We start from the raw sequence: 10,803 nt of genomic DNA, 5'->3' as shown, positions 1-10,803 counted from the left end.
ACCACAATCATAACATTAATATTTCTAGCATTCATGTATACCCACAATCATAACCTCACAGACTACTTCTGACTCATCTTTTCTTTTGATCAGAAAAGCACATTTTGAGACTATGGCAATAATAACCTATTTCACTGAATTAGCCTAATAACTTAAAATGAGTCACCCTAAAGTCTTTCCCCTTTCCTCTTACTCAGTTCAAAAGACAGTATCTTCTCTTTCACACATTTATTTTTGAAACGGCACAAAAGTGTATGGCATTTCAGCAAGCAGACCACGACCATGGAAAAGAAGATGACATGAACATTTCACTATTCTTTGCTATATAAATATGATGCGACATAAAAAAGATACAAACAAAATATCCATCCATAGGACCATGAAGGCTGATGAAACATACAAAATAAATGTGAGTACGGCAAGCATTGATTCTGTAAATACAAAAAAAAATATGTCAGAGATAAACGTTTGTTTTCATACACATTATTAAGACGACATACCCCCCTTCAACTCTTTTTTATCCATCTTTTAATTACATTGTATACCTCTGGGGGGGGGGTTTACATTTTTTTCCTTTTAGCTTCAAATAGTTTGAAAAGAAAAATGGGTACGGTACAAGTACAAATACTATACGTATTCACATTTTCATAACGAGTAACTAAAACAGGAAAGCTTTCTTTTTAGTGTAATAATTATATGTATTTACAATCGCAACACTCAGCAAGTAATCTACACGGCAGGGAAGCCTCTCTTGTTCTAGCTTACACGTTTGAACATCACACACACCATTCACGCTACACGGACAGGTTACGGTCGTCTCCTAGCAACCTCGTCTCCTAGTGAAATGCCTCGACAAGAGTATACCGTCTCATCTCGCGCTGAGATCACGCTACGTCTACTACCGCTGCGTCCCGTAGTAGAATTCGACGCAGAACCGGACTCACACTAATACCAACAGCAGTAATGTGTTCTGTATAAATAAATATTACAATTAATCATTGTCACTTAAAAAGCAAGTGTCTTAAAATTCTCATAATTCAAATACTCCCTCCCCGGTTTTACGTGCTGGACAGTTCACGTCTTAGTTTGACTGGAGACACTGACTTGGGATCAGCCTTTTTGATACAGGAACGGGGCTGAAGCTGCAGCTTGTCGGCCAGTGAGTGCTTCCCCCCCCCTCGTACGACGAGGTCCGGGAACAAGTAGGGACAATAAAAAAAACAAAGGACAAGACAACAAGATGAGTGTGAAAGGCAATGATAAAGATGTGCAATACAAAAATATCGGCATTAACAATTTGAGTACAGTAGGTAAGGAATGGGGTATTACAGGCGGTATGAGTTGTGTGAAGAGAGAGACAGCATGGCAACAGTCTGTGGGGTGTGATAGAAGGACGAGACCAAACGGACAGTATGGCTGATGTGAATCTTTTACTCAAGGGGAGGGGAACTGTTCTGCAAGTCCTTCTCTACAGACTACCACCGTTGGCTTTTAGTTTTTAGGCGATCGGTTTAATGATCCAACATGCAATTACAATCGCACAGAGTGCTATAGGTAAGAGTAAAAACACAGAGCTTAAAGTCGGCTCGATCGCCCGGGACGATCCAGAGCAGCTAATCTCCTGTTTCATCAACATTCAGCTTTCCGAGGAATATTCCGATCGCCCCCGTGGTTCGGTCGAGCCCGCGGCTCCTCGACTCCTCATTCGTCGTACTGATGCCCCCCCCCGCCCCTACTGGGGCTTGTCCGTCTTGTGGGCTTTGATAAAGGCCATGCCGTGGGTCCTGAAGTGGGTGTTGAGGTCCGAGGCCTTGTCAAAACGTCGGCCGCACACCTTGCAGTTCAGATTGCCCTCTCCCTCCTCCCCCTCCTCCTCCCCCTGGGGGGAGGCGGTGCCCGTGCGCGAGGCGCCCCGGTCCGTGTCACCCTGGGTGTCCCGCACGCGGTGGGTGATGAAGCGGTGCCGGCCCAGAGAGCCGGCCGAGGCGAAGCAGACGCCGCACTGCAGGCACTGGAAGGAGGCGGTGTCCGCGCGGTGCTGCGGGATGTGGCGCTGGAACTCCGCCCCGTCCTCGGTGGAGAAGCCACAGGGGACACAGCGGAGCGTGGTGTCCTCCTCCTCCGGCTCCGTCGCGGCCACCGACACCCCCGCGGAGCCCCGGGTCCTCTTGGCGGGGCCGCCGCCCGTCTCCTCGCCGTCCTCTGTGGCGTTTTCCTCGTCCTCTCCCGCCTTGCCTCCCGGCGGGCCGCCCTCCCCGTCCTGTTCCGAGGAGCTGCCCGGACCGTCCGCTCCCGCCGCCAAACGCTTCCTGGTCTGAGGTGGACCCTGGGGGAGACGGGGAGGAGGGAGGAGGGGAGGAGGGACGAGGTCAGAGGTCATAGAACGAGGGGAAGGTTTACATGTGCAATGGAAACAAATGTTGGCCCAATTCCGGTCCAGCGATGCTAAGTCACTGCATGTGATGATGTCCCTAAACCCACCTGTCCTTCAGTGCTTCTGTGATGGAGCCGGATATGTTTGTCCAATAGGAACCGACTGCTGAAAGTGCGCTTACCCTCTGTGCAATATCTGCAAAACACGCACAACACAGTGTGAGTAATTCAAGGTTAAAACATGGAGAAATCAAAGGTCCAGTTAACCGGAGAATAAAGGTGGTCCACCACAACTACCCCAGGGGTCATTCTCCACCACAACTACCCCACAGGTCATTCTCCACCATAATTATGGCTACGATGTTGATGTATAATCACAGTAGTCCTCTAGGATCTGACAGATATTATGTCCTGTCTGGTCAAGCAGTAACATTTGCAAATAGCAAATCACATGTCCACGGGAATAACCAGCAAGGTTGGAACGTGCGAGATCTCTGCACCTTGTGAAAGGAGAATTTTCAGTCCTAGACTGGTCTTAGCTTGCGTGGGAGAAATCACCCCCTGCTGGTCATTAGATGGACGAGGCGACTCACTGGCAATGGAAGACTCTCTTGTTGCCCTCGTGGATGACACGCTCGTGGCGCCTCAGGCTGGACGAGGTGCTGAACGTGCCTCCACAAATACGACAGGGGAACTTTGGAGTCGGTAGCGCACGAACACACACAGACACACACACAGACACACACACACACGAGGGTTAGACAGATGTTTAAGGGAATTGTGCAGTAACCAACTGAGTGAGCGTGTGAGACGGGAGCCACACCTTGCCGTGCTCCATCTTCACGTGGCTGAGATAGTCATCGTTGTCGGTGAAGGTGGCCTGGCACTGTGGGCAGGTCCAGCCTGCGGTGGTGCCATGGTGACTGCTGCCGTCCGCAGGGGCCGAGTGGCTCCCCGGAGCCGCGTAGTCCTCGTCCCCGTCGTCGTCGTCTTCCTCCTCCTCCTCATCTTCCTCCTCCTCCTCCTGGTCCCGCCCCCAGTCCTCTCCGTCAGAGTTGTCCGTCTTTCCGGAGGGTTTCGATTTGGAGGGTGCGGGAGCGGAGGGGTTGGCCGGGGTCGAGGCGGGGGCGGAGGCGTCAGCTTGGGTCTCCTGTTTGACTGACAGGCCTCTGTGAGCGGTCTGAGTGGGACGGGAGTGTAAAAGGTGAGGGGGAAAGAGATGATGAACATGCAAACAGCAATGCGCATATTAATTCACCACATGAAATTTCACTAGGATCTGCGATGCTTTCAAACCTTGTTATTGAAAATGTGTAAGTTGGGGTGTGATGTGCAAGTTTTTAACAAAATGGGAGAGACTGTGTACATATGGCTCAGTCATTACATGTCCATTCCAAATGTGATGGAATGCCTGTACAACTGCAAATGCGTGGGCTGTTGCCACGCCGTCATGCCTTCGCCGGCACCACAAGCCCTGGCAACGAGCCCGGCTCCCCTTGGCAGCGGCACAGTAATGCATTTGTCTTCACGACGTCACTTGACTCGGTCAGGAGACCAACCTTAATGTGTTCCATCATGGAGCCCTTCTGAGCGTACAGCTTGGTGCAGTCGGGACACTTGAACACGTGCACCTTCTGCTTGGCTAGGTGAGTGTCAAAGTGCATGTACAGCAAGGGCTTCTGGGTGAAAACTGTGTCGCACATCACACACTTGTGGATCATTCTGCAGAGAGGGGCAGACCGACACACATGGTTGATATTTCAGACACTGACCTAATCGGAACAGTTTTTTTTTTTTAAAGAATATTTGTGTTCTTTATGTGTAAACAGAAGTATCATCATGTATATCTTGGTAGGTGTACGGTCCGCACTTGGCCTGTCCTCCGGTGAGCGTGGGGTGCTGGGTGCTGATGTGGCCCTGGGCGCTGGGGGCGGACTTAAAGGCCATGGGGCAGCTGGGGCACTTATGGAAGACCTCACAATGGGCGGTCTGGATGTGGGACTTGATGGAGTTCAGTCCTCCGAACACGACCTGGCAGCTGGAGCATCTGGACGGACGAGAGCACATCACGATTACAAACACAATCCTTGATCCTAACTGTACGCTTTTGGTCTTGGTTTATAATGGTGATGATCATTAGGGCTTCAATGCCTTCGGGCAGTGATTTCTTTTGTCTTGAGGAATAACATTTAACCTGATAGCGGGCACCGTCCCGGGAAGTATATGTCTCCGCGAGCAAGTCACGGCACTTTGCCAGCGTCTACCGGCTCGGGCTGCATTTTTCGCCAAAACATATAATATAACGTTCGAAAGATCTATTTGTTGCCGTTCGAACGCCACCTCACTCTACCAAATCCGTGCCTCGGTTCTTGAGTTATATGACGATATGTCAGGCGAGCGTCTTTTTACGCACTGCGCGTCATGAGTTGACCACCCCGGACTGTATACGCTCCAGAACTGACCAATCACCGCTGATGGCGAAAACGATTGGTCAGTGTTGTAGCCAACGAGTGTACGCTTCCAACGATACCCCGCGTGGGGGGGGTGCAAATATAGGCAGTAGGTGAAAGTTAACGAGCGAAAACGAGAAGTGAATCAGACTTCAGACCACACGGTGGTGGATGAGGAAAGCTTTTTTCTTTTGGTGTCTGTTTTACTAAAACATCTCTCAAAGACCCATTTCTGAACGGGATTTTATAAAATTTGGACCTGTACTACATAAGACTTCAGGCTATGGAACCGCAACCGTGTTTTCCAGCTCATACCTCTATGCTGGAATATAGGAATATGGAATCTTGCAACCACTAAAGAAAAATGTGAGTACACAAGTTCAACTCAAGTTCAGACCTCTGTTACACTTAGCACTAAAAGTGATTTCCCTTTTTTGCATTAGTAACTTCAGAATGTTATCTTTCAAAAGAGACCAGGCTCATGCATGTGCTATAAGTATAAAGTATAAAGCTAAGCTTTGCTAAACAAGTATGCAGTCCTCAAGTTCAAGTAAATAAAAATGGCCACTTTTCTGCCTGCCTGTTAAGAGGTTAATGGCCAGGCCTATATGTAATTGCGGCAGTGGATCCTGCCACAAGGCCACCTACGTGACTTTTGAAGGGGCTCCCCAACTCAAGGACTCAGGCGAGCAGACCAGTTCATTGAAGAATGGTGGTAAGATGCTGTCATGACAAAGGCACTTCCTCATGTGTGTGGGGGGCTGGGTGATTTAATCTGTGCACATTGATTACCTCAGCCACCCCTGCTCCCAGGTCTAATTAGCTTGACCCAGGGCAGATTTGGCTGAGGATCCTGCTGGTGGCTCCAGTGCGTCTTCAGACAGCCCTTCTATGTCCATTGCCTGCGCCGGAGGGCCCCATGTTGCCAACACCGCGTGGCTTTTCACAGGTCTCTCCGACACGGGGACACAGTCAGAAGACGGTGAGGACAAACCGCCACTAAGAAAGTGGCAAGATGTAACAAGATGTAACGAGATGTAACAAGATAACGAGATGTAACAAGATGTAACAAGCCAGAAGCCTTTGTCACAGCAGCATTCCATCTGCTCCCGTTACATCTCGTCAATAAACTGGTTCGTCTTCCGCCTGCGTCGGAGAGACCTGTAAAAGCCACTTAGGTAAATTACTGCCAGTCATTTGTAGACTTTTTTGTAAAGTAATTTTTTGTCAAATCTGCAGAATTCTAGTAGTTAATTCTACTAAGATAAGATAAGATGATCCTTTATTGATCCGCTTGGGGAAATTCGGGTGTCAAAGCAGCATGGGGGGGGGGGGGGGGGAATACACGGTGGGGGATGGTGACTAGGTTATTGGTAGTTTAATTCTATTAGTTAATTCTAGGTTATTTGTAGTTTAATTCCAGTAGTAGCGTTTTAGAATCCCGTCTGCTCCAACTGAAGCTACCTCTACTACGCGAGGTCTCTGCACACCTGTAGCCGATGCGTCTGGCAAAATGCAGACAGGCCTCCTCCAGGTGGGTCTGGAAGCTGGCCTGCCGGGCGATCCCCCCGCACTCGGGACAGACATGGGGCGCCCGGTGCTTGTGGATCCTCTGGTGGGCGGACACACTGCAGGCGTTGGGCAGCATCATGGGCGGGGAACACTGAGTGCATGTCTGAAGGGAGAAAGAAATGCACGTCACGTCCACGCGAGACGCGTCAAATTAAAGAGTGTAATACGCCATATGATTTGATGCATAATATTTTGAAGCTAATGCGGTATTATATATACTTTAATGTGTGTTAATATACATATATACAGTATATTATATTTCGTTATGCACATAAAAGGTGACAACTAGCATTTCATGACGGGCAGGGGTGCAGTCGTAATATGGGCGGAGGCCAAACGGTATCCTATTATTATGCAAAGTCTAGGCACTTATCACCTAGACTTTGCATAATAATAGGATGCGCGCACTTCGAAGCCCAAACACCGTTTGACCGCGGTTGCCCAGCACTGCACCACTGATGACGGGGACAAAAGAAGAACTCACTGAGTTGGGGGCAGGTCTGATCTGCTGGAAGTGGGTGACCAGCTCGGCTTTGCCAGCGAACTGCGTCTGGCACTCGGGGCATTTAAAGTTGTGGTACTGCAGCACCTCGCCCTTCTTGCAGGGCAGGGGCATCAGCGCCTGGGGACCCTGAGTGGTGCGGCGGATCTGTCTGGACTGCGCTGCTGCTGCCGCCGCCGCTGCCGCCGGGGAGGGGGTGTCCTTCATGGGACTGGAGCTGGCGGAGACGGCTGAAGCCCCGGATGCGGGAGAGGGGGAGGAGACTGGAGGAGAGGAGGGTGAACAAGAGAGCATGCCTGGTCAGCCCGAGAGATGGAGAACAGCACAGATGCATGGTGGGTGGTCAATGGAGATGAGTCATGCCGCTACAATGGTGTGTTTTACGTTAAGTGTCAAAGAGCCAACGTTTCCTCATATCCCGCACAACATATGACCATGTATAATGTAAGAAGAGACATGTTCATTTTGGAAACAAGTGAAAACCAAACAAATGATCTCAAGCCCCACCCCCTCTTTCCTTGATCCCCCAATTACGACCAGTTACTTCCGTGTGACTGGTGGACCAACAGGGCGGGGCTCGAGAACATTCCCGTAGAACTTCCTTACCGCCATTGGAGTCCTGCTGGCCGATCATCTGCTCCACGGTGACGGGCCTCATGACCAGGTGGGAGCACTGCATGACCAGCCCGCGCTCCTTGTGCTCCCGGGCGTGCAGCAGCAAGCTGCACTTGTTGAAGAAGGCCAGGCGCTTGGCACAGTGGTTGCAGGTCACCTCGATACGAAGCGACCGCCGGTCATAGTGCCGCGCCAGGCTACGCTCCAGGGCGAAGGCGTCGCCGCACTCCAGGCACCGGTAGCCCGCGGCGGGGAGTGGGAGCCCCCACTCGGGGGGCGGAGGGGCCGACAGGTCAGGCTTGTAGCTGGGCAGCAGGTTCTTGCTGTTGAGGATCTTGTTGAAGGCCTCCACGAGGCTCGACTGGCTGCGGGAGATGACGGCGCCGGTGCTGTTGACTATAGAGGCCGGCTTGTTCGACTGGAGGGCGCCGGCGATCAACGTGGCACCGCCTCCGCTCGCCGTCTTGGTGCCGGCCGGGCGCACGCTGATCCCGCCGGCGGCGACGGAGAACTTGGGAGAGGAGGTCACCGACGGAGTGGCGGGCAGCGCTGCAGATTTAGTGATGCTGACGGCGGTAGCGGAAACCTTGGCCTTCTCGGAGGCGGCCATCTTGTTCTGTACCTTGGTCGCGGCGGCCAGCATGACACTGCTGGCTGCCAGCGTGGACACCGGCAGGGCGTTGAGAGCCTTTACTTTCTGCTGCTGAGACGTCGCCACCACGCGAGTGGAGGAAGTCTCCGCCTTTCTGCCCTTGTTCGCTAGAACCTTCCGTCCTCCGGGTGGAGCCTTCGGGTCCAGGCCCTTCCCCGCCGCAGCGCCACCTTTAGGCGCCACCCTGGTGACAGTTCTGGTGATTCCACCGGTGGAAGTTTTGATGGTCTTTATTCTGACTTTTAGGGGCCGGGACGGAGCCCCGGGAGCCGCGGTCGCTGGGGTGCCCCCTCCTCCTTCGGCGGATGGAGGTTTAGGCTTACCGCCGTCTACCTCCATCTTGTCCTCCCCCATTCTCACACCCTCTCCCTTTCCCGTGTCCGCTTTGCCGTCGACTACCCGATCTATTCCGTTCCCCACTTCCATCTCCTCTTCCTCCTCCTTGGGCTCCCGCAGGTCTGAGGGAGGTGGCGTGGAGGCCGGGACTGGAGCAGCCGACTTGGGCATCTCTGGCTCTGGACTCTCCGGCGAATCTCTCTCTTCTATGACGTGCTCCGGGTGTCTGTCTTCCAGCGAGGGGCTCTCCGTAGGGCCAGCCTGTGGGGTCAGACTGGCCCCTGAAGGAGTGTCCCCCGGCTTGGGGTGAGCCGCGGTGGAGGACGAGGGCTGGGCGGTGATGGCGTCCGTGGACTTAAAACGACGGGTCAGCTGGGGAGGAGTGCGGGCAGGGGAGTCAGGCGTCTCCTGGATCACCAGCGGACCCCCTTGATCCGCGTCGGACTCCTCCTCCTCCAATTCCCGGGGTTGAAATCCAGCTGGGCCTGCTTTGGGAGCTCCGTTAAAAGGCTGAGACGAGTGCGGTGGGTGCGCAGAGAGCGTGGAGGGCGGCGCGGGGAGCAGAGGCTTGGAAGGTGGAAAGAAAGGAGAAGCCAGTCCCACGGACGCGCCCGGAGCCAGGGGAGAAGACGCAGGCGAAGAGGCTTTGACCCCATCAGACCTCTCTTGGCCCGCGTCCTGCTGCTGCTGGTGTTGGTGATGCTGCTGAAGGAGTTGCATCTTCCTAGCGCGGCCCACAGGGTCTCCCGTTCCCTGCGCCATGAGAGGCTTAAGTCTGTTGAAAATGTTGCCACCCTGCTTGTGAGACTTATTTCCTCCAGCAGCACAGACTAGTCCACCCTCTGAAGATGATTTGGAAGTGTTCACTGACCATGGTGCTCCATTGGACTGGGCCTGGCTTAGGGGTAAAGGGGTGGCGGAGACGCCAGACGCTCCAAAACCATTGTGGTTGAGAGCCTCGGAGTCAGTGATGTCAGGGGTGCAAGCGCCAAGCCGAGGGCCCACCTCCACCCCTGCAATTACATCAAGTGGGTCCTGGTCTGCATCCTCATCCCCGCCGTCTGCAGACTCAACACAGACTTTGTTCTTCACAATAACGCTGACAATAGAGGTGTCAGCCTGGGGATCGGAAGGGCTTGGTGGTCTCAAGGATGACCCCACACCCACCCCACTATCAGCCTTCCCCAGAGGTGCACCAGTGGGTCCGTGGGGCCCCTCTGCCTCATCAGGGGCCGATTGGATGGCCTCTTTGGCATCGATGTCAGGAATGTCAAATGCTGCCAACAGGTCATCGAAATCTGGAGTCTTCATGTCCCCCATACCGGGACTGAATCCTGTCAAATAAAAACAACAATAACAAACTGTATCATCTGCTGTCAATAATCCCATTTCATTGTTGTTTATCAGTCATTGTTGTACCTGCATATCAATATAGCTTGCAAACAATACGATTACAACATCTGAGGGTGCAAAAAGGACATCATTTTCACGAATCATGGATGATGCAAAGCAGTGACAGAAACAGAGCTTTAGCTAACGTTAGCCAAGCTCAAATGCCTCAGCAATAATGGCAACAACTAAAGCTAGAGTTAGCTAACCTCCAGCTAGATAGGTAGCAGCTAGCGCCTTCGCGATGGCTTACGTGCCCAGTTTTAAATACATTTTCTATGAACAGGTTCAGCATTTAATTGCGACGGATATTAGTAGCAGTTCGTAAATGTATTCAATGCACACGTACAGTGCTGCAAGCAGAGACACCGGATTGTTAATTTGATTACGAGAGCGTCTCATGACGGTTAGCTAGCTGACGTTATGTGGAGCTAGCTGTAGCTGTTCCTTCACATCCAGCCTTCAGACTAGCTGAGCTGCAGGCTGCAGCCAAGGCAGCGAGGGGTCACCTAGCTAACCAGCTACCGTACGCCATTAGATACTTAAAAACGATTTACTGATATTATGATTTCACAGTTAAGACCAATCAAATGAATGTAGGGTCGCCGATGTCAGGGTTGAAAATAGGTGAGATGTGGATTTTTCTTTTGCATGATGCATGTATTTTTTTTTTATTGTTTACCTGGATATGAGATTCCCCGACTATCCTCTCTCGTTTTCAGCTGAAAACGCTGTATTTCCTGTCACATGACCAACACAGGTCCTATCATATTGTGACACTATCACTAGACAAATCCATCAGATGCTACAAAAAAAGGACACATAAACATTAAGCACACTATTTTGTACTTGTATTTTACAAGATTATATAAACTATTGCCAGATAAATCTGGCTTCACATTCTCTGCATGAAA

General features: G+C 51.8%; 1 protein-coding gene across 2 annotated transcripts; it reads right to left on the bottom strand.

Annotated features, from left to right (window-relative positions):
* Nucleotides 1-230: 230 nt before the first annotated feature.
* On the bottom strand, nucleotides 231-10,603 carry znf687b (zinc finger protein 687b). 2 transcript variants are annotated; one of them, XM_084313486.1, is made up of 10 exons: nucleotides 10,572-10,603; nucleotides 7,504-9,834; nucleotides 6,880-7,193; nucleotides 6,314-6,498; nucleotides 4,244-4,420; nucleotides 3,933-4,095; nucleotides 3,197-3,553; nucleotides 2,967-3,067; nucleotides 2,482-2,569; nucleotides 231-2,326 (listed from the first exon to the last, which is right to left on the bottom strand). In XM_084313486.1, exons 2-10 carry the CDS (start codon nucleotides 9,818-9,820, stop codon nucleotides 1,733-1,735), a joined length of 4,296 nt encoding a protein of 1,431 aa, XP_084169612.1. In that variant the 5' UTR covers nucleotides 9,821-9,834; nucleotides 10,572-10,603; the 3' UTR covers nucleotides 231-1,732. The 2 variants fall into 2 exon arrangements, with proteins under 2 accessions (XP_084169612.1, XP_084169613.1); XM_084313487.1 differs by having other exon boundaries at nucleotides 6,880-7,160.
* Nucleotides 10,604-10,803: the final 200 nt, after the last annotated feature.

The sequence above is a fragment of the Notolepis coatsorum genome, assembly GCF_963971535.1.
Source record: "Notolepis coatsorum genome assembly, chromosome: 4".
Taxonomy (NCBI): Eukaryota; Metazoa; Chordata; class Actinopteri; order Aulopiformes; family Paralepididae; genus Notolepis; species Notolepis coatsorum.
Note: the sequence above shows the minus strand (reverse complement) of the source record. Positions and strands in the feature narration are given on the sequence as shown.

Excerpts from the sequence above, each read along its gene's own strand:
- znf687b (XM_084313486.1), bottom strand. The coding sequence starts at position 9,820 with ATGGGGGACATGAAGACTCCAGATTTCGATGACCTGTTGGCAGCATTT. Across the intron at positions 7,194-7,503 it reads CCAGCAGGACTCCAATGGCG|GCATGCTCTCTTGTTCACCC; the intron begins GTAAGGAAGTTC and ends CGGGCTGACCAG. Across the intron at positions 6,499-6,879 it reads TCAGACCTGCCCCCAACTCA|ACATGCACTCAGTGTTCCCC; the intron begins GTGAGTTCTTCT and ends TTCTCCCTTCAG.